The following is a 24,191-nucleotide window of genomic DNA, read 5'->3' as shown; positions in this document are numbered from 1 at the left end:
ATGGAACCATAGTGTTACCTAACAGGTATGATTTCTCCCATACTGTAACTTTTTTTCTTTTTAATAGAAATGAGTTCTTGCTATGCTGACCAAGCTAGTCAAACAATTCCTCAAGCGATCCTCCCATCTTGGCCTCCCAAACTGTGAGCCACCGTGCTGGCCCTCTTCCATAGTATTAAATAGAAGTTTATTTAATGAATGTGTATGGCTACATAAGCCCTGTTCTACAAAGACCAATTTTGTTTTATTTTTTTTTTTTGAGACAGAGTTTTGCTATTGTTGTCCAGGCTGGAGTGCAATAGCACGATCTTGGCTCACTGCAACCTCCACCTCCCAGGTTCAAGTGATTCTTCTGCCTCAGCCTCCCAAGTAGCTGGGATTATATGCATGTGCCACCTCATCTGGCTATTTGTGTATTTTTAGTAGAGACGGGGTTTCTCCATGTTGGTCAGGCTGGTCTCGAACTCCTGACCTCAGGTGATCCGCCTGCCTTGGCCTCCCAAAGTGCTGGGATTGCAGACATGAGCCACCACACCTGGCCAGACCAATTTTTTTTTTAATATTGCCTACCTTAAAAAGAAATGTTGGCCAGGCAAAGTAGCTCAGGACTGTAATCCCAGCAGCACTTTGGGAGGCCAAGGCAGGTGGATCACGAGGTTAGGAGTTTGAGATCAGCCTGGATAACATGATGAAACCCCGTCTCTACTAAATATATGAAAATTAGCCGGGCATGGTGGTGGGCGCCTGTAATCCCAGCTACTTGGTAGGCTGAGGCAGTAAAATCTCTTGAACCTGGGAGGCGCAGGTTGCAGTGAGCCGAGATCACGCCATTGCACTCCAGCCTGGGTGACAGAGCAAGTCTCCATCTCAAAAAAAAAAAAAAAAAAATAGAACTTAGACTTATTCGCTTTTCAAGACTGGAAATATGAACTAGTAGAATAGCCTATGCTCTTTTTTCTTCTGTTCAAAATCCAAAGTATCTATATAACAAATTACGTATTTCATTGTAAATGAGAGCAGTCACAGGCTAATGGTTGGAAAGTACGGCTCACTTCAATAGGATGGCTGTTATCTAAGGCATCAAGCTCCTGCGCACGGGTGTAATCGGCAGAAACAAACTGAGTCCAGATATCATACTCTGGGAAGCAGTGGTCTACACACAGATATTCAATCCAAGATGCAAAACCTTCATTTAACCAAAGATGAGTCCACCATTCCTAAAAACAAAAGATGAAAATACTTAAATGAAATGATTGTCATTCTACTAATCTAAGAAACTCACATGTCCCTTCCACTATACTCCAAAACTCACAATTTAATGAACTAAAATTCAGTTCAAAACATTTGGTAAAGAACTCACATTTCTGAAAAAGAGAGAAGACTATCATACATTCAGCATTTCTAAAAAAACAAACAAAAAACAAAAGCAAAAACAAAAAAGAGAGAGAAGACTAAAAGAGATGTTAAGAAAGGCCAACTGGTGATATTAGAATTTTATCTAAGGGTCATTTTCTATTCTTTTCCTTTTTTTTTTTTGAGACAAAGTATCACTCTGTCACCAGGTTGGAGTATTCCTTAGTAGCTGGGATTACAGGTGTGTCACTATGCCCAGCTAATTTTTGTATTTTTAGTGGAGACAGGGTTTTGCAAGTTGGCCAGGCTGGTATTGAACTCCTGACCTCAAGCTATCTGCCTGCTTTAGCCTCCCAGAGTGCTGAGATTACAGGTGTGAGCCACCATGCCTGGCCAAAGAATATTTTCAAAACATTATAAATAACTTCCCCTCAAAACCCAGACAGGGTCTCATTCTGTTGCCGAGGCTGGAGTGGCAGTGGCACCATCATAGCTCATTGCAGCCTTGAACTCCTGGGCTCAAGCGATTCTCCTGCCTCAGCCTGCCAAAGTGCTGGGATTACATGCATGAGCCACTTGCACCCAGTCCTAAGTATAGAAAATATCATGTAGAATTTAGAAAGGATTATCTCTGAAAAAAAAAAAACAAAACAGAAAACTATCAGAGCCAAATAAAGAAAAATGGAAATGACTGGGGAAAACCACTGACTAATGAGTTCAATGTTCAAGAGAAACTGAAAAACAGTGCTGCTTATATAAAAATTATGTGAAATTAAACAGAAATGTTGTAGTTCATAAATGAATGGTGTTTAAGCACTTATGGAATATAAAATTATCACCTGTTAAATAAGAATGTGTAGTAAATGGAATGGACAAAAAATATGAGTGACAGACAAAATCAATTTAAAAAAAATTTTTTTAAAGATCTTAATCTAAATTTTATTAAAGTTGATTAAGCCTATTAGTAAAAGAAAGTAGGCCAGGCACAATGGCTTACTCCTATAATCCCAGTACTCTGGGAGGTCAAGGCAGGAGGATCACTTGAGCCCAGGAGTTTGAGACGAGCCTAGGCAACACACTACGAGACCATCTCTAAAAAAATTAAGAAGTAAAAAAAATTAGCTGGTCATGGTGACATACACCTGTTGGGAGGCTAAGGCAAGAGGATTACGTAAGCCCAGGAAGATGAGGCTCTAGTGAACCATGATTGTGCCACTGCACTCCATCCTGTGTGACAAAGGGAGATCCTGTTCCCCACTCCCAACCAGGCCCCCGCAAAAAAGGCAGGTGTGATAGCTCATTACACCTGGCAGGTGTAATCCCAGCACTTTGGGAAGCTGAGATGGGAGGATTGCTTGAGCCCAGGAGTTTGAGACCAGCTAGGCAACACAGCAAAACGTTGTCCCTACAAAAAGTGCAAAAATTAATTGAGCATGGTGCCATACATCCACACACCTGTAATCCCAGCTACTCAGGAGGCAAACACAGAAGGATCGCTTGAGCCCAGAGGTCAAGACTGTAATGAGCCATGATTGTGCTACTGCACTCCAGCTTAAGTGACAGAGTGAGACTCTGTCTTTAAAAAAAAAAAAAAAAAATTGATATTAAGTAATAAGTGGCTATTTGCCTAGTAGCTTCCTAAGATCAACAGGTATAAAATGAAATTTATTTTCCAACCTATCCCTAAGCCCTTGGAATTTCATTTTTAATAACTAGAATAGTTACACAAACCCAGTAAAAAGTTGTTTAAAAACAGTAAGAATGTGGCCGGGCGCGGTGGCTCAAGCCTGTAATCCCAGCACTTTGGGAGGCCGAGGCGGGTGGATCACGAGGTCAAGATATCGAGACCATCCTGGTCAACATGGTGAAACCCCGTCTCTACTAATACAAAAAAAATTAGCTGGGCACGGTGGCGCGTGCCTGTAATCCCAGCTACTCAGGAGGCTGAGGCAGGAGAATTGCCTGAACCCAGGAGGCGGAGGTTGCGGTGAGCCGAGATCGCGCCATTGCACTCCAGCCTGGGTATCAAGAGCGAAACTCCGTCTCAAAAAAAAAAAAAAAAAAAAAAAAAGAATGTATACATTTCCCCTACTAAAATTTATTTCTGGTAGTTTCAAAATAAAATCATAAAGTTCTCTCGAAGCCAAGCAAAAACATTATTTGGTACAAAGTAGCAAACTCGCTTCATTAGAAGAAAAAGGCTATTTCTTCACATATTTGAATACAGGCACCAACACATAGTTCCACATGAAATTATATTTCAAAGAATTTTTTTTCACATGTAAAATTTTAAACATCTAAAACAAAAGGAAAGGATTTATTTTCAAGGGTTGACTTTCTGTAGAAACTCTCTCAGAAACGTAATAGTTGCTAAATGTCTTACATTCTTATTTCTATGACGTATGGATTCAATCTACACTCAAATTAGATTCTGCTCTTTCGCAGCCTAAAATGCTGTCAGGGAATCTAGGTGGCTCCAAAATATCCAGTTCTTTAACTGAAGAGGTACTTCTAGTTCACTTATTAAATGCTGTGCTCCTAAGCTCTAACGTAGTTGGCATTCATAAATAGTATTTATTTAGAGTAACAGTGAAAAGTCAGGACTAAAGGACAGAGATCATTTACTGCAAACATTATAAGAATTTCAAGGGAACAGTTCGGATCTTAATACAACTTTATTCTGTAGTTACTCTGCAGTTTGTTTACTTTTATTTCATTAAATTTCAACTTAACATTTAGGTAATGAAAAAATTGACTTCTAAAAACATTTCTCTCTAATTAAAGATCAGTTTGTTATTCATCAGGTTACTTTCAGATGTGAATTAGATTAACAATAAGACTCGAGAAACTACAGTTAGCCTGGAATCTCACTGCATGATTCATTCATCTATACCTAAGAGGAATCTTTTTCTCTCACCCAAATTAGTATCTTGACCTTTCCCATTTACAGACAGATTCTAGAACAGTTTAGGAAGTGTCTGTTGAATAAAGACCGTCCATATGCTCTTGTTCAATGCAGAAATTCTGATGAGCCCTTTCAAAGTGGACCTTTTAAAATAAAACCTTTCTATCGTTCAATTGTTTTTTGGCACAGTGTTGCAGCCAAACTTGAAATACTATGTAGCCAAAGTAATGTTCAGTTGGATGAAGATAAATATATTTGAGCACTTAAAAATATTAAATACCATAGTAACAAGATTTCCAAACCATTGATGGGCGAGTTCATGTCCCACAACCAGAGCAACCCACTGGCGTGATGAAGAACAGGAATTTTTTGGATCAATAAGCAATGCAGTCTCCCTGTGTTTAAAAAAAGAAAAAAAAATAAATGTAAACAATAAAAGTGGGCACGCATAAGTTGGCGAGATTCAGACAGTAAATGAGATGGTCAAGTTAGGCTTTAGAGATATTAGGAAAACAAGAGATATTAGGAAAACATTTCCTAATATGGATAGAAAAAGATTAAAGACTACCCCAATAGAATTCACACAACAGAATATCAAAAATGTAACACAAGTTTCATTATCAGTTTGTTGATAGGATTAGCTGTCTGAAATTCTGGGAAAACACTGTCTAAGGGATTAGGGATTACTGTGCTAGATGGAGAGAAAAGGAAGTCCTTCCATTAAATGAGGGGAGTGGTGGAGGAAGACGCATTCCACAGTCCCAAAAACAACATTGAGCTGGCTGTCTAAAACTTAGCTCATTTAAGAAGGCAATTGAAAGTGGAAGGCAAAAACTTGTTTACAAACAGACTCTGCTTTTGAAAGTTATACAACTCACATGTTTATGTTGTGGTGACAGACATGTAAAAACTTGGCTAGAAGATATGAAATCAGGGATGGTTCTTCAAGCTGGATAAATAGCTATGAAACTACTGGGAGGAAAGAAAGGCACTGCAATAAGAAACTGAGCCAAGAATATATTTAAAAATGCTACTAATGCCAGATGCTCACTTTAAAATCTTACACCCTCAGATAGTAGCACCAAAGGGAGGGGTGTCCATCTGCATTCTTGAAATTTGTGTTGAAGTGGGGGAAGGTAGAAAAATTTACACCAGATCATAAAGCAGAAGCTACTCAACTGTGATTAGGAGGGAGACCCTTATGAAATCAGTGATTGAAAAGTTAAGGCAGGGTAATACATCATTAACATACCTATAAGTAACAAGGCCCCAGTTCTCCATGGCACCTTCATAAAATAAATATAAACATTTATTGATATATATATACATACTCTTTCACCAAAAGTCACAAAATTTTAAAAAGTTATTACAATTCAGCAATAAAATGAAATTTACTTTACCAGCTGCAAAGTCTGCAATAGCAATGAGATCAATTTTAGGTAGAGGATAAGGAACATTGAAGTAGTCCTTATAAAAAGGCAAGGTTTTAGCAGCAACCTATAAAAGTATAAACAAAATAACCATCTAATAAATATTTTATTATAACTCATATTGAAACCCATAAAGGAATCCTGTTGCAAGCCAATGTATCGTAAATTACTAGAAATGAATACCGGGGAGCCCTACCTCCAAAGACTGCCTTAGCTCCAGACTTTGAATACAATGGCCAAACTTTAATCCATTTGTAACTTGATATGTAAATATATAATTACGTATTTTCCCACCCATTCCCTAGAGAAATTCCACTCTTACATTCTCTTAATTACTATTTTGTAAAATAACAAAGCACCAAGATTGGCATTTCCAAAATTCTATTAAAAATAACCAAGTAGCACAACTTTCAGATTAAATTATAAATAACTGTACTAATAATTGATCAGAAATGTAAATTCCCCAACCTGGAGTTATGGACTGTTGGAACAATCCTCTTCAAGTACATTTACCTCTAACGCAAATTTTCCTTGCTCTGCTTTGCCAACAGGAGTGTAAACACGGACACACACACCGTCTTTTGACCTTGTTTCTACAAAGTCATATTCACCCACAACAAATGCCACCAGATATGTAGACATAACAGGTGTGCGGGCAAACTTCACTTCCACTAAATTTTCATCATCAGGGTATGGTTTCCGGTCAATTACATTCTTTAAGGGAAAAAAAAAGAAAAATTTAAATAGGTTTACATTAATACTGTGGAGCAAATACCAGCCAAAAACTGTAGGCCTTATTGCATCTCTTTCCCCCTTTCTAGCATGGCTTATGTCTCTGCCACAATTCATCCAGTGCTTTTATGCTGTCTTTAAGAAGGAAAGTGGTCTGATAAATAAAACACTCATACTAAGAAGTTGGAGGGCTGGGCACAGTGGCTATGCCTGTAATCCTAGCGCTTTGGGAGGCCGAGGTGGGAGGATCACAAGGTCAAGAGATTGAGACCATCTTGGCCAACATGGTAAACCCCATGTCTACTAAAAATACAAAAATTAGCCTGACGTGGTGGCACATGCCTGTAGTTCCAGCTACTTGGGAGGCTAAGGCAGGAGAATTGCTTGAACCCAGGAGGTGCCGGCTGCAGTGAGCCGAGATCGCGCCACTGCACTATGGCCTGGCGACAGAGTGAGACTCCATCTCAAAAAAAAAAAAGAAGTTGGAGGCTGAAGTGTTAGAACTACCAAGGACCTGTGAGAGAAAAGAGAAATGGACTTTTCTTGAATACTTATTATAAGCCAGGCATTGGGATGATTTAAGTAAAGGCTTATACTTTTCAACTGATGTAAGTTTAGAAGAAAATGACTATTAATAAAAATAAAATATAATTGTAGAATCTTCCATTTCAAAGGGTACAAACTTCTAGGTCTAGGGCTTTCTCTACCAAAGTTGGCTCTAATCTTATTTGTGAAGAAATTTCAACTTTACCTTTAGAGTCCCTAATTTTGGTGCTCTCCCTCTTTTTCCTATTCAAGCTGTTTCCTCAAGCTCTCTCTATTCCTCCTTCTAAGGAAGACTTATTCAAGAACGGACTGATAAATTCACTAACGCTAAAGTGTGAATGAATATTTCAGTTTAATATATTAGCCTCCTCTCTAACAATATGTGAAAAGAGAATGACATTCTATATACGGGATTCTCTCCACCAACAAGTAGGCAAAAGCCAGTTATTTTCAGGTGCAGTAGGTTTTTCCAAGGTCCCCACGCAAGACAGTCCTAGACAATACACTTCAAGTGGGGAATGCTTACTCTGTTTATGAATGAGATCAATAACACTGGTGAAGAGAACACATTCCAAGAATACAAACAGACAGAAACCTAACTATACTTCATTATGCTGCTGTATCTTTTGAATTTTTAAATTTTTTTTAAAAAAATAGAGACAGGGTCTTGCTCTGTTGTAACTTTGTGTGTGTGTGTGTGAGAAAGAGTCTCACTCGGTCACCCAGGCCGGAGTGCAGTGGTGCAATCTCGGCTCACTGCAGCCTCCATCTCCCAAGTTCAAGCAATTCTCCTGCCCTCACCCTCCTAAGTAGCTGGGATTACAGGTGCCTGCCACCATATATCACTAGTTTTTAAGTTAGTAGAGATGGTGTTTTACTATGTTGGCCAGGCTGGTCTCGAACTCCTAGCCTCAAATAACCCACCTGCCTCAGCCTCCCAAAGTGCTGGATTATAGGCATGAGCCACCATGCCTGGCCTATTTTTTTTAAGAGGTGGGGTCTTGCTCTGTCACCCAGGCTGGAATATAGGGGCACAATCATGGCTCACTGCACCCTTGAACTCCTAAATTTGAAAGATCCTCCCACATTAGCCTCCTAAGTAGCTAGGATTACAGGCAAGTGCCACTATACCTGGGTTTTTTTTTTTCCTTAATTTATTTTTGGATGCCACTACACAGACAGCTAATTTTTAAGTTTTAAATTCCTTTTTTTTTTTTTTTTTGAGACGGAGTTTCGCTCTTGTTACCCAGGCTGGAGTGCAATGGCGTGATCTCGGCTCACCGCAACCTCTGCCTCCTGGGTTCAGGTAATTCTCCTGCCTCAGCCTCCTCAGTAGCTGGGATTACAGGAATGCGCCACCGTGCCCAGCTAATTTTTTGTATTTGTAATAGAGACGGGGTTTCACCATATTGACCAGGATGGTCTCGATCTCTTGACCTCATGATCCACCCACCTCGGCCTCCCAAAGTGCTGGGATTACAGGCGTGAGCCACTGTGCCCGGCTTAGTTTTAAATTCTTATAGAAATGAGGTCTCACCACGTTGCCCAAGCTGGTCTCAAACTCCCAGCCTCAAGCAATCCACTTGCCTTGTCCTCCCAAAGCACTGAGATTACAGGCAAGAGTCACTGTGCCTGGCATTCTTTTAACATTTAATAAGTCAAGACCTTTTTCTTTTTATCTTTTTTTTTTTTTTTGGAGATAGGGTCTGGCTCTGTCACTCAGGCTGGAACACAGTGGTGTGTTCTTGGCTCACTACAACTTCTACTTCCTGGGTTCAAGTGGTCCTCTCACCTCAGCCTCCCAAGTAGCTGGGACTACAGGTCTGCACTACCACACTCAGATAATTTTTGTATTTTTAGTAAAGATGGGTTCTCACCATGTTGGCCAGGCTGGTCTTCAACTCCTGACCTCAAGTGACCTGCTCACCTTGGCTTCCCAAAGTGCTGGGATGACAGGTGTAAGCCACCACATCTAGTCCAAAACCTTTTTCTTTTAGGTACTATAAATCTATTAAACTTGTCACTTATGTTACTTATTTACCTCTCTAAATTAAAAGAACTGGATAATCTTATAAATAAATTTAACAAGGAATATGGCAAGGAGGAAAATCCTCCAAAAATCAGGCTATCAAGAAAAAGAGGTCTTGGCTGGGCATAGTGGCTCATGCCTATAATCCCAGCACTTTGGGAGGCTGAGGCAGGAAGACAGCTTGAGCCCAGGAGTTTGAGACCAGCCTGGGCAACACAGTGAGACCCCAACTCTACAAGAAAAAAAAAAAAGAAAGAAAGAAAGAAAAAGAGGGCTTACTGAAAATAAAGAAAACTAATATGATGTTCCTATAATATACCAAGCACTGTGGTAGGTGGTTTCATGTTATCCCATCTAGTCAGCAAACTAAATCTGCTAAAGCCTATTAAAAATTTAGATAGACTTATAAACACATACATACCATGTTTGATAAAGCTACTCTGTCTTTAGGAACAACCAATGAGATATCAAAAGTTGCTTTGATAGCAGGCTCATCCCAGCAAGGAAAAGCCCTCCGGGCATCAGTAGCCTTAAGAAAAGAATATGAAATATAAATACCTTAGAATTAACCTAACAAGTTATTTCATAAAGCAGTCAGCATTTCTCTCTGTCATTCATTCATTCCCTTGTTGAAATATTTACTTTCTCTTCAGTGCCAGGCAACAAGCTAGGCATTAACTAGAAAGAAAATACAACACTTGCTACCACTGCCATTCCAGCAATTATCCAGGAACTGGGTCTGCTATGGATTTTAACAATATATTATAATTATTTGTAACTATATTTTTGTTTCTAATAAAACATTTTAACATTTTGAATTTAATGCAAATGACTTCATCAATGATGTTAACACAACACAGAGCACAGAGCAGTAAAGAATATGCTATAAGAATTCAAAGTTGGGAAAACATGGTAAGTTGCCTCTCTGGTTTTTATTTTTAAATTAAAAATAAAAGTATTCTTAATATTTGATGTGCTTTGTTCTTTATCTGGAATGGCAGCAATGGGAATAAAGACAGAGGCTCTGAATTCAAAACAGGTCATTCATTTAATGGCATTTCCATATGCTACACATAAAACTGTCGCCACCTGACCTACCTAAGAGTCCTCATTCTTTCATTAAAAATTTAAAAAGATCAAACTTATTATGAAAGCAAAATAAAACTTAGCGGTTCTGCAGGGTATCAGTCATAAGAGAAGGAAACTTTAGTAAACAGAATGTTCCATTTATTTAGTAAATAAAAATGGAACCAATGACAAGATTCTGTATCATGAAAAGAAACAACAAAACCCAAAGGGGTAGAAGAAGCTTATGGAAAAGGGTTTCTCCAAGGAAAAAATGTTAGATGGCTGACTACATTCTCAAAAACATTAAATAAGTCATAAATTCTATCAATGAATAAATAAGACATCTGAAAAGAAAGGAGAGTATAAGGAAAGAAATTGCAGTACAAGAGCATTTAAATTAGAAGCAGCAACAGTAGAGAAATGAATTTATACTAGAGGAAATTAATGACATAGATAACAAGATTTAAGTTTTAAAATTTCTAAATGACAAAGTGATGAAAGAAGTTAAAGGTACATTTGCAAGACATACTAAAGCTAAACTCAGTATTAACTGAGAAGGGAATGGAACAGATATCACAGTGAAGATATAACAGAAAAACTCTTACACACTGAAATAAGATCTGAATCTAAAAATCAATAGAGTTCATCAAGTACCATGCAAAAATCAATGAAAAGTGAACAACTGGTTAAAAAAAAAGTTTAATTTTCAAGATCAAGATACAATTTAACAGGCAAGCAGGAAGAAAATAAAGCAAAATAAAACAACATCTTACCTACAAAGGAAGAAGAAACATTTTAGTCTGTGACCCCTCCTCTTGAAAAAGTGAGATGTAAAAGATTTTGGAACAATATTCAGACTTTTGGAAGCCAATTGTACTACTCTTACAATTGAACAAGTTGGGCCTATTACTCATAGCAAGAGAAAACACACAAAATAGGGAATCACTGGTGTCTCAGTAAGAATGTAAGAAAAAGCCCACTATATACGATTTGGGATTTGGTTGGATGATTTCAAAGAGGGTCTAAGTAAACAGGGATTCACTCTAGATTGAGTGCTGCAAGAAGTCCTACGAGGCAATTCTTTGAGGAGGTATTGCAATAAATCTTATCTATACGGAGGCCAGACTAGAGCAAGTCTAAAACTGTAATTGGTAAAGAAGCAGTAGTCATTCATTTTAACTGAGAGATGGAGATGTTTGATATTTTGTGGGTAGCATAGTGATCTTGCTTTTATCTGTGCCTAGACAAAATTATGAATGCTCGTGTTTTGTCTCACTTTATTATGGTCTCAGAGTAGCCTTGTCTAAAGTTGCTATTCTGTAATATTATGTCTAATAGGAAAATAACAGGGGCTAGCTATGAGTGCCAGACAACTTCTGGATGTCAAAAGTTGCTGTTTTTTCTTTTTCTCATCAACAAATCTATATACCCAGTAAATCTGGTCATGTATAAAGGCGAATGAAAGATTTTTCAGATATGCAAAGACCCAGGAATTATATTAACCACATACCTTCTCCTAAAAAAGCTGTTTAGAGACATACATCAGCCAACCATTCCAGGATGGCATGTTCAAAGGGGGTACAGACAGGCATTGGAATCATTCAAACACAGAATTAAACCTAAATATCTGTGGCAAATATTATTATAAACAGAAGGTAACAAAATTATTGAAAGAGAAGATACATCAGGTAAAACAAATTAGAAGTAAACTGGATAAAAAAATTTCAGGTTATCCCAAACAAGCAAACAATATAGGGATATGGGCAGAAACATAAGAATGGATATCATGAATTGGTTCATTATCCATATTGAAATTTATAGAAATAAAATTAATTAGATTTAACACTTAAAAGTACAACTAGCAGATTCAAAACAATTTATATAACTTGTAAATACTTAATAAAAATCATCCTGGCCTACATAGGACAGCAAATACACACACACACACACACACACACACACAATGTATATATATTTATATACATATGAAGAAAAAAGAAAAAAATCAAAGACAGCACAGATACTACAGTAAGATAAACAAAAGATGTCAAAGAAGGAAAGGAATGCTAGAAAACAGCTAATAATGCTAATGCTATGGGAAAAGCCACAGATGTCAAATACTAAGAAAGCGATTTTAATCAATAAAGTTACACAGTATACAGGCAATTCAGGTATCAAAATGTGTGTGTGTATGTGTGTGTGTGTGTGACTGTATGTAATCATTCTCCAAACTATACCCTTAATTCCCTTTCTATAGAGATAATGGCTAAATATAAAATAAAAATTCTAAAATCATGAATATAATCATGGCCAAGAACACCTAGCCTCAAATAATCACCCCACAAAATAAAAGCTTTATCAGAATGCCTAATTTAAGAATCATAATATTTTAGAGAAGAATACCCATACCTCAAACTGTGTTACAGCAGCATAGCGCACCTCTCCAGAAGGGGTAGTATATTTACTTCTATAGAAACCTTTCATTTTGTCATTCAGCTCTCCAACAAAATCTATCTTTAAGGTTCCTGTACCTGTGATCGAAGATAATTAAAAAACACTTTTATGGAGATGTTAAATACAGTTACCAAAAAATATGTCCTCAAGACACTATAAGTTGGCTATTCACAATGTTCAAGTCATTCCTTCCTTTCTCAAATATTCCTCCTGGCAATGGAGAGAATACAGTACTTACTAAAGTAAAAGAGAGACTAATCTTAAAACAACTCTTGAAAGCCATGTTTAGGGTGGCTGCCTAGAAAGTTATTAACTTAGTCTCAAACTACCAATATGTGAAGATAAGAAGAGGAAAAGAAATAAACATTTATTCTTAAATGCCTAACATGTGCTATTGTACATAATGCTTTTAAAATATATATAACTATTTATAAACCTGGAAGTAGATATTGTCCCCATTTTTTTAAGATGAGGAAACTGAGGCTGAGAAGTTAAATAACTTCCCCAAGGTCATACAATTAGTAAGTAGTGAGAATGAGATAAAATGTTTAAGTCCAGAATTCATGCTCTCTGCCATCGTACATGTGAATTGGTCTTTTTACACAACTTCATGCATAGAAAGAGAAATGTAGCCAATTACTCTATCATCAAAACAAGACACTAAATGTTTACTCCAAATGGAACACTGACTGCAAAATTTTGTAAGGAACTATGGAGAAGACCAATGATTTGATCAGCAACAGGGCATAAAACAAATTCTTACGAGTCACTTCAATCATTTGAAATCTGATAAAGAAATACATTAATAAATTATTAAATGCAAATAAAAATACAACTTAAATATGTAGTCTACTGTTGTATAAGAGCAAAAACAATTTAGACAAAAAATGTAAGCTTTTTTAGTTTATATACTTTCTTTTTATAACATAAAAAGATTATTCTTATTATCTAGTAATCATCTGGTAAATATAGATGCATGGCAAAACAGTAATCTACCATTCTGTGTTTTACAAATCAAGTCAGGAAAAAACGTAGAGAAATGTTGACTTTTTAATTGATCCTTTTAAAGGTCCTACTTATATCAAGATTTAGAGCATGGGAATCTAACAAATCAAAGATATGGCATGACTATAAAGTAATTAGCCAATCATACCAAACTTTTATATCCTAATGTTTCAAATTGTCATTCATTCTGGAATGCTGAAGAGCAATGACATTTGATGTTGTTCAAAATGTTGTGACTTTCTCTCTGACATTGTTTTTTTGTTTGTTTTGTTTTGTTTTGTTTTGTTTTTGAGACAGAGGCTCACTCTGTCACCCAGGCTGGAGTACAGTGGTGTGATCTCAGCTCACTGCAGCCTCCGCCTTCTGGGTTCAAGCAAGTCTTGTGCCTCAGCCTCCCGAGTAGCTGGGACTACAGGTGTGCACCACCACGCCTGGCTAATTTTTGTATTTTGAGTAGAGACAGGGTTTCGCCATGTAGGCCAGCTGGTCTCAAACTCCTGACCTAAAATGATCTGCCCACCTCGGCCTCCCAAAGTACTGGGATTACAGGCATAAGCCACTGTGCCTGGCCCCTCTGACATTCTTTTGAATGATCTCAAAGTCAAATCTTCATCTTATAAAACTGAATTTGCTTTTTGGAAAGGACCAAAAGTTATGAGGAGTGTGAGTCTACAGAATAAGTGAATGACAAACTATCAACTGTTTTAGCCTGATGCCTCAAACTGGTTCTGAAAGTAATTTAAGTGAAAATTTCAGACCTTTAGAGCAAAGTCGTCACCAAAGTGCTATATGCTTAATCATTCTGAGAAAAAAACCAACTCGATTGAAGCTTAATTGAATAGACATTTGTGATGGTTATTTTTATTATTATTTTTTTTTAGGCCGGAGTTTCGCTCTTGTTACCCAGGCTGGAGTGCAATGGCGCGATCTCGGCTCACCGCAACCTCCGCCTCCTGGGTTCAGGCAATTCTCCTGCCTCAGCCTCCTAAGTAGCTGGGATTACAGGCACGCGCCACCATGCCCAGCTAATTTTTTGTATTTTTAGTAGAGACGGGGTTTCACCATGTTGACCAGGACGGTCTCAATCTCTTGACCTCGTGATCCACCCGCCTCGGCCTCCCAAAGTGCTGGGATTACAGGCTTGAGCCACCGCGCCCGGCCGATGGTTATTTTTTTTAAATCACATATTTGTTAATATCTAAAGAGGACAATAAATACTTTTTTCTTTAAAGAGAATGACAGCTTACTGGGACAGCATATATGAATATAGTAAAATAATCAATAATTCTAAATGATACTAAAAAATTAAACTAAGTAACACAAAATTTAAATTAAAAATTTCAAATTTCTATTTTCTTTAGAAATTCACTTAATTTTTTTAACAAAGCAAATGTATTCACATTAATGAATTTTGCACAGAAGGTCTAACAGGTTATAAAAACCTACTACCTTTAACGGAAACTGTATGATGGAATTTTATGTTACAATTCCATAAGTGGAATTGGCCAGTCTGTTTCACTATGTCAATCAACTGTTAAGATTTTTTTAAATATAATTCATATTTCATGGTAAATGTACTTGCAAGTTTTCCTACTTGGAATAAAAGTGTATTTAAAACTCATAACTAAATAAGAAAGGCTGCTTACACTTTTACTCGGTTTTAAATCTCCAAGGCCATCAAACCATAACAAGATATTGACAGTGACCACTTCCAAAAAGTGGCATACTAAACAAAATACAAAGTATTGGAAAGAGTTATTACCTGAAATTCAAACAAAACACAAGTTAAAGTATTTAAATATCATTAATAAATTTAATTAGTGTCACATTATATGATACCAATTACAAAGTATTTACTTACTATTCATAAAGTGGAATTTTAGGGCAAGTAGGAGAAAAATGACTTTTTAATAAATTTATCAAATTTACACCATATTGATTGCCAAATTGTCTAATTTTATACCTATCAACACACATAATTTATACCACTTCCTCAAATTAGATACCTTATTTCATAGCCAGTGTATGAAATATTTATCTGTTTGGGGTTATAAACCTTTTGAAACATACATCAAGCTCGTTTATAAATTAAACAACTGAAAAACTGAGACTTCTACCAAAAACCTTAAATAGTTAAAGCTTAGGAAAGTAGCAATTGTAAAACCTGGAGTAAATCTTGAAATACTTTAGTAACAAGAAATTTAATTAGCCTACTAAATGCTATAAAAATAAAGACAGCTTAATTTACATAAAAACGGAATAAAGGTACTTTGCCTTTGTGTCACCATTTCTTTGTGTGTCTTTTTTTTTGGAAACAGAGTCTCAGTCTGTTGCCCAGGCTAAAGTACGGTGGTGCAATCTCAGCTCACTGCAACTTCTGTCGCCTGGGTTCAAACAATTTTCTTGCCTCAGCCTCCTTAGTAGCTGGGAATACAGGCGTGCACTACCACACCTGACTAATTTTTGTTTTTAGTAAAGACAGGGTTTCGCCATGTGTCACCACTTCTTATTATCTTGTTTTTGACTCTTCAAAATGCTGAGAACTACCAGTGTTTCTCCATATAAATACCACTCTCAGGACCCTCAGCCACTAATTCTGAGGTTGTTAGACCTTACAATAATTATGGTAATTTAATCACTATTCCAGAATGGTGCCAATTTCAGAAAAGCAGATGTTTTACTTAGCTGTATAACAGTTTGCATGACTGTTAAATTTGATGAGGCTAAACACAAAGGTTATTAATGTCCTCCTAAGTTCAGTATTTACTTCATTATCAGATCACTTGTGCAATCAATCTGTCTTGAAAAAGATAACTTCTTTTTCCTTTTTTTTTTTTGAGATGGAGTTTTGCTCTTGTAGCCCAGGCTGGAGTGCAGAGGCACAATCTCCACTCACTGCAACCTCGGCCTCCCGGGTTCAAGCAGTTCTCCTGCCTCAGCCTCCCAAGTAGTTGGGATTACAGGTGCCTGCCACCATGCCCAGCTAATTTTTTGTATTTTTTTTTTTTAGCAGAGACAGGGTCTCGCCACGTTGGGCAGGCTGGTCTCAAATTCCTGACCTCAGGTGATCCACCCGCCTCGGCTTCCCAAAGTGCTGGGATTACAGGCGTGAGCCACTGCATCCGGCCAAGATAACTTCATTCTTAAAGCAAACCTTGGGAAAATGTGAAAGCCAATGATTTCAAATAGATACTCAATAATTCAATATTGTCACACCTGCAAGATAATTTTTCTGTTCTAATATTTATATCAGTTGTTATATTGGCTCAAAATTGTTATATTGGCCAAAAATGTCAAAAATTACAGTGAATTATACTATACTAATGGTCATAACATTCTCTGACTTGTTCCTATTATTTGAAATAGAAATTTGACAGATATTTAGCATGTCTGCTGCAAACAGATCTTATCAAAAATGATGCAGCTCTTATATACTAATAAAAAATGACCTCTGAAGGCCGGGCGCGGTGGCTCACGCCTGTAATCCCAGCACTTTGGGAGGCCGAGGCAGGTGGATCATGAGGTCAAGAGATCGAGACCATCCTGGTCAACATGGTGAAACCCCATCTCTACTAAAAATACAAAAAATTAGCTGGGCACGGTGGTGCGTGCCTGTAATCCCAGCTACTCAGGAGGCTGAGGCAGGAGAATTGCCTGAACCCAGGAGGCGGAGGTTGCAGTGAGCCGAGATCGCACCATTGCACTCCAGCCTGGGTAACAAGAGCGAAACTCCGTCTCAAAAAAAAAAAAAAAAGAACTCTAATATTTACAGTTAAGGGGAAAAGAAGAAAGGTGCAGAACATTATGTATGACATGATAATTTCTGTGTTCTTAAAGAGTATATACATAAAAAGGCCAGGCACAGTGGCTCATGCCTGTAACCCCAGAGCTTTGGGAGGCTGAGACGGGTGGATCACAAGGTCAGGAGTTCGAGACCAGCCTGGCCAACATGGTGAAACCGTCTCTACTAAAAATACAAAAATTAGCTAGGCATGGTGGCAGGCACCTGTAGTCCCAGCTATAGGCTGGGACTGAGGCAGAAGAATTGCTTGAATCCGGGAGGCAGAGGTTGGAGTGAGCCAAGATTGCACCACTGCATTCCAGACTGGGCGACAGAGCGAGACTTTGTCTCCATAAAAAAAAAAAAGGTATATACATAAACGCTTACAAAAGCATGTATAGTTTTTAAAGGAAACTGGTTGCTCCTGAGGAATGGAGCTACAAAAGGAAGACAGGGTAGAATGGCAAACAAAATTTCATTGCATAGCATTTGAATTTCAAATTATGTAAACATACTATGTTTTTGAAATATTTAATTTGAAAAATAAAGATAGCACAATATGGTGGCTAGAAGTTCAGACTTTTGAGTTAAACTCTTGGGTTTAAATCCCAGCTCTGCTACCTACTAGCTATGTGACCTTGGACAATGAAATCATTTTTCTGCCTTAGTTTATCTATAAAATAGAGGTAAAAGAATCTGGCTGGCATAGTGGCTCATGCCTGTAATCTCAACATTTGGGAGGCTGGCAAAATCCTCTCTCTGAGGTAGGAGGATCACCTGAGGCCAGGCATTTGAGATCAGCCTAGGCAACATAACGAGACCCTGTCTCTACAAAAAAAATTGAAAAATTAACCAGATGCAGTGGCATGTGCATGCAGTCCTAGCCACATGGGAGGCTGAAGCGGGAGAATCGCTTGAGCCCAGGAGTTTGAGGCTGCAGTGAGCCGTGACTGCACCACTACACTCCAGCCTGGGAGACAGCCTGGGTGACAGAGACTTTGTCACAAAAAAAATCTACCTCAAAAGGTTGTTGAAAGGATTAAATAAATATTTTTGATGCACTTAAAACAGTACCTGGCACAGATTATGGCGTGTGCGTGAGTGCGTGTGTGTGTGTGTGTGTGTGTGTAATACTTATCTTCTATCATGTTAGAAGTTTCTGTCTATTCTTCCCTGGTGAATTCTAACAAATAAACTGATTCCTTTTGATAAATATAGAATGTTTAACTGTTAAATTTTAATGAACAATGTTGCCATATTTCCTAATGCTGAACAGCAATCCAATCTATGCTTTTATTTTCTTTTTCTTTCTTTTAAGACGGAGTTTCACTCTCATTGCCCAAGCTGGAGTGCAATGGCGCGATCTCGGCTCACCGCAACCTCCGCCTCCCAGGTTCAAGCAATTCTCCTGCCTCAGCCTCCTGAGTAGCTGGGATTAAAGGCATGCGCCACCACGCCCGGCTAATTTTGAATTTTTAGTTGAGACGGGATTTCTCCATGCTGGTCAGGCTCCTAGTCTCAGGTGATCCACCCTCCTCGGCCTCCCAAAGTGCTGGGACTACAGGCGTGAGCCACCGTGCCCGGCCTATGGTTTTATTTTCTGACTAGGTTTATTTATCTTTGGGGACTTTTTTTAAAATCTGTTTTTTAATATTTCTGCTCCTCAATTCATTTATTTCATTAGTTTCTGCTCTTAAATCTTTCTTCTTTCTCTCCAAGTTATCTTTTGTTGTAACTTAGCTAATTAATTTTCAGTTTTTCTTCTTAACTAAATTTCCTCTCTGAGTAGTATCTTATCTGCATATGAAACATGTTTATCCCTCATGTTTCACATGTGGTAATTTCATTATTTGGTTTTAAATATTTTCTAATTTCCATAACAAATATATATTTTTTAGAGATGGAGTTTTGCTCTGTCGCCAGGATGGAGTGTAATGGCACCATCTTGGCTCACTGCAATCTCTGCCTCCAGGCTTCAAGCGATTCTCCTGCCTCAGCCTCTTCCTGTAGCTGGGACTACAGGCACCCGCCACCATGCCCAGCTAATTTTTGTATTTTTAGTAGAGACAGGGTAACACCATGTTGGCCAGGATGGTCTCGATCTCTTAACCTTGTGATCTGCCTGCCTCAGCCTCCCAAAGTGCTGGGATTACAGGCATGCGTCACTGCCCCTGGCCTATAACAAGTCTTCTCTGACTCAGTGATTCAGAGATATAATTTTTCCAAATATATAAGAAGGGATTTTCATTTCTCTTTTTCTATTGCTAATTTTTTCACAGTGTAAACACAGAATATAGTCAGTAATGATATAGATTTAAAACTTTAAAACTTTTAAAATTTCTATCAAAGTAATGATTCATAGTTTAAAACTCATATAGTACTATGAGGCTTATAATACATAAGCTGTGGTTCCCTGCCCAACACTACCCTACTCCCCACACCCTGCCCCTAGAAGCAACCAATTTCAAACTCTGTGACTTCTAAATGTCTTGCTTACAAAACTATTTTTTTTTTCTTTTCCTTTCTTTGAGAGAGAGAGTCTTCCTCGAGCCCAGGCCCAAGTGCCGTGGTGCATCATCACTCACTGTAAGCAATCCTCCCACCTCAGACTCCCAAAGTGTTGGGATTACAGGTATGAGCCACCACACACAGTCTATTTCTTCATTTTTCAACGTTAGACATTATTTTCTCTTTACATTATTTACATTTCTCTTTACATTATTTTCTCTTTACTGTAGAAAGTGATGCTTCAGGCAGGGCGCAGTGGCTCATGCCTGTAATCCCAGCACTTTGGGAGGCAGAAATGGGCGATTACCTGAGGTCGGGAGTTCGGGAGCAGCCTGACCAACATGGAGAAACCTCATCTCTACTAAAAATACAAAATTAGCTGGGCATGGTGGTACATGCCTATAATCCCAGCTACTCAGGAGGCTGAGGCAGGAGAATTGCTTGAACCTGGGAGGCCGAGGTTGCAGTGAGCCGAGATCACGCCATTGCACTCCAGCCTAGGCAATGAGAGCGAAACTCCATCTCAAAAAAAAAAAAAAAGAAAAAGAAAAAGAAAAAGAAAGTGATGCTTTAGCTAACTTATCCCCCACTCCAATATCTTTTACAAAGAATCACATTTTCTATGACCTTGCAAATCTGACAATATCTTTATTTTACTCTGAAATTCAAAGTTGAGCTAAGCATGCAACTTTAGGTTGAAAATCAGACTCACTTTGTATTTTGAATAAACAGCTTCATTAGAGTCTAGTTTCCACTGTTCCTAATGGTAAGTCTAGGACTATTCTGATTCCTAAATTTTAAAGGTAGTATGCTTCCTGCTTCCCTCCTATTGCCCTCTACCCTAGACAGGAACTTTTTAAGAGTTTTACTTTATCCCAAAAGTTCTAACGTTTGAGTTAGTGTGGGACTTCTCAGATTTTTAAAACTAGTCTCTCTCAATGGTGTACCTTTGCAAACTGAAGGCTCCTGCTCTATCAGTTCAAAGAAATTTTCCTGTTTTATGTCTTTTTGAAAGTTTTTCTTCTGCCAGGCAGTGGCTCATGCCTGTAATTCTAGCACTTTGGGAGGCGAGGCAGGTAGTTCACCTGAGGTCTGGATTTTAAGACCAGTCTGGCCAACATAGTGAAACCCCATCCTTACTAAAAACAGAAAAATTAGCTGAGCATGGTGTGCATTCTTGTAATCCCAGCTACCTGGGAGGCTGAGGTAGGAGAACTGCTGGAACCCATGAGGCGGAAGCTGCAGTGAGCCGAGATCGCACTACTGCACTCAGCCTGGGCGAGAGATCGAGACTCCATCTCAAAAAAAAAAAAATTCCTCTTCTCATTTTCTCTGCTTCTATTTTACTTGATGGATGTTGGTTCTGCTGGACTGGTTCTCAAATCTATTTTTTCTGTTTTCTATCTATTTTCTGCTGTTTAGAAGTTTCCTCAACTTCATCTTCTAAAACTTCTACTGGGTTTTTTTATACCTATCATAATTTCCAAGTTTTCCTGCTGTAATTCTTCCTATCTGATCGCATTCTGTCTTGTCCTTGTTTAATGAATGCAATGCTTTCTCTTAACCCTCTAAGGATAGTTAATTAGCTTTGGGTTTTTTTTTTCTAACTTTCTTTAGATTTATCTTTGCTTCTTCCAACTTCCTATATTTCTATTATAGTTTTGCTTTTTGTCCTATCTTTCATTAGAAACTTTTCTCAAATGTCGGGTAAATGCTGCCCCAGTAACTTTGGGCTTGGTCATGCTACTTGCTCTGGCCAACGAAATGTGAGTAGACATCAAATATACCACCATCATGACAGAAGTTTAATTTTTTATTTTATTTTTCATAGAGACAGGGTCTCACTATATTGCCCAGGCTGGTCTCAAACTCCTGGGCTCAAGTAATCCTCCTGCCTCAGCCTCCCAAAATGCTGGGATTACAGGTGTGAGTCACCAGGCCTGCCCGTGCAGAAGTTTTACACGTGTCTTTGTGGTCTAGTTTTCTCCCCATCCCTAAGCCTCTGCCCTCTGCCATGCATAATACAGACAGTGGCTGCTCACTCACTACTGGTCCTGGAAAGAGAGCTGGGAGCCAAGTGGAGCCAGGAGAGTTGGTGATATGGCTGCATATGATCAGCAGTCCTCATGGCTCATGTGTAAGAAAGAAAGAAACCTCAGTGGTTATAAGCCACTGAGATTTGTGATTCTATTTGTGGGTTAAATTACACACATAAATTTACATATACACAAGAATATTTCTAGACAGATTCACCAGACAACAGAAGTAGAAGAAATCAGAGAAAGAATCTCAAGTCTTCTTTTTCACATTATATTCTTCAATAGCTTTTAATACATGTTCATGGCAAAACATTTATTTTTGTTTGTTTGTTTCTGAGATGGAGTCTCACTCTTTCACCAGGTTGGAGTGCAGTGGCATGATCTGCCCTTACTGCAACCTCCACCTCCTGGGTTCAAGTGATTCTCCTGCCTCAGCCTCCCAGTAGCTGGGACTACAGGCATGCGCCACCACAACCAGCTAATTTTTGTATTTTTAGTAGAAACAGGGTTTCACCATGTTGGGCAGGAATATCTGGAACTCCTGATCTCACGTTATCCACCCGCCTCGGCCTCCCAAAGTGCTGAGATTACAGGCGTGAGCCACTGCACCTAGCCAAAACATTTATTTTTATAATAATTACTCACAAAAGATCTCCAAGAGCACTGAAATAAAAGACTAAACATCTTCAATTTAAATTTTTTCTAAAAATACTTTTTTTTAAGACTGAGTTTCACTCTTGTTGCCCAGCCTGGAGTGCAATGGCGTGATCTCGGCTCACCACAACCTCTGCCACCTGGGTTTAAGTGATTCTCCTGCCTCAGCCTCCCCAGTAGTTGAGATTACAGGCATGCACCACCATGCCCAGCTAATTTTGTATTTTTAGTAGAGACGGGGTTTCTCCATGCTGGTCAAGCTGGTCTCGAACTCCCAAGCACAGGTGATCCGTCCGCCTCAGCCTCCCAAATTACTGGAATTACAGGCGTGAGCCACTGTGCCCAGCCAAAAATACTTTTATATTAAGTCAATAGATCCTCAGTAGGAAGATTGTGAAAATCAGACAAAAGGTATGAATAAGAATAAAAATCACCAATTATGCCAACAACCAGACAAAACCCAGACATAATCATCATTTTATTTGTGCCATTTAGAGACATGATTCCTCACCTTAAATATGTCATTTTACATTCTGCTTTTCAATTTTACATTATAATAAGCACATTACAGTGTTAAGAATTCACAAATCTCACTCTAAATTGGTAAGCATATTTTACTATATAGATATGTCATTCCTGGCTTAATCATCTCCTTAATGTTAACAAATACATTCATTATAATTTTCTACTACCATAAGTAATATCTCAGACACTTCTGGGCATATTTTCTGTATTTATGACTTTTCCTTGGATATATTTCTATTAGCAGAATTGCTGGGTCAAAGGACATGAGCATATTTAGGCTCTTGATATATATTGCCAGAATGCTCTTTAAAACAATTGCATGGATTTATACACCCCCTAGCAATATCAAGGCAGCCATATCATTGGGAATTTTTAAAATTTCAGCTCACATGAGAAGCAAAAATTTCTCATAACTAGGAGGCCGAATATCTTTTCACATACTTATTAGTCATTAACATTTTCTTCCTTTTAAATTATCTGCCCCTTTTCATTTGTTCATACATCAAAGCCTTAGTACTTCACCAACTGATTTGTATATAATTTCTTCCACATATACTAAGCTCAGAAACTCTTCTATTTCTTTGTGCTTTTATACCTAACAATAGTAACATATCAACGTATCTTTCCTTCTGTGCCCTCAATAACATTTAATACCTATCTAATCTCTGGTTGTATATCAAAATCATCTGTGAGCATTCACTTCAGAGATTTGGACTCCCTTAGAACATGGAGCTAGGTTAAGGTATTTTTTGTTTGTTTGTTTGTTTGTTTGACAGAGTCTCACTCTATCACCCAGGCTGGAGTGCAGTGGCCCAATCTCGGCTCACTGCAACCTCTGCCTCCTGCGTTCAAGCAATTCTCCTGCCTCAGCCTTCAGAGTCGCTGGGATTATAGGCATGCACCACCACACTGGCTAATTTTTGTATTTTTTGGTAGAGACGGGGTTTTGCCATGTTGGCCAGGCTGGTCTTGAACTCCTGGTCTCAAGTGATATGCCTGCCTTGGCCTCCCAAAGCACTGGGATTACAGGTGTGCTACCATGCCCGGCCTAGGTAAAGGTATTTTTTAAAAAGTAAAACTGAAAAATATACATTACATTTTAGGGTAGAATGATCTTTAGTTTCTGTCCTGTTTTTTTTTTGTTTTTTTGAGACAGAGTCTC

The 24,191-nt window shown here is 38.2% G+C and overlaps 1 protein-coding gene across 2 annotated transcripts in view; it reads right to left on the bottom strand.

Moving 5' to 3' along the window:
• NPEPPS (aminopeptidase puromycin sensitive) overlaps positions 1-24,191 on the bottom strand; it is a 101,551-nt gene that overhangs the window by 33,806 nt on the left and 43,554 nt on the right. For both annotated transcript variants that reach the window (XM_012451894.2, XM_064367479.1), the window contains exons 4-10: positions 12,473-12,594; positions 9,417-9,524; positions 6,202-6,402; positions 5,659-5,755; positions 5,511-5,544; positions 4,539-4,653; positions 1,053-1,217 (exon numbers count right to left, since the gene is read on the bottom strand). In XM_012451894.2, the coding sequence (XP_012307317.1) occupies positions 1,053-1,217; positions 4,539-4,653; positions 5,511-5,544; positions 5,659-5,755; positions 6,202-6,402; positions 9,417-9,524; positions 12,473-12,594 (842 nt within the window). The remainder of the gene's footprint in view (positions 1-1,052; positions 1,218-4,538; positions 4,654-5,510; positions 5,545-5,658; positions 5,756-6,201; positions 6,403-9,416; positions 9,525-12,472; positions 12,595-24,191) is intronic.

Source organism: Aotus nancymaae, unplaced genomic scaffold (genome assembly GCF_030222135.1).
Source record: "Aotus nancymaae isolate 86718 unplaced genomic scaffold, 86718_ANA_hifiasm-v0.15.2.pri h1tg000072l, whole genome shotgun sequence".
NCBI classification, from domain to species: Eukaryota; Metazoa; Chordata; class Mammalia; order Primates; family Aotidae; genus Aotus; species Aotus nancymaae.
This window is presented reverse-complemented; position numbering and strand designations above follow the sequence as displayed.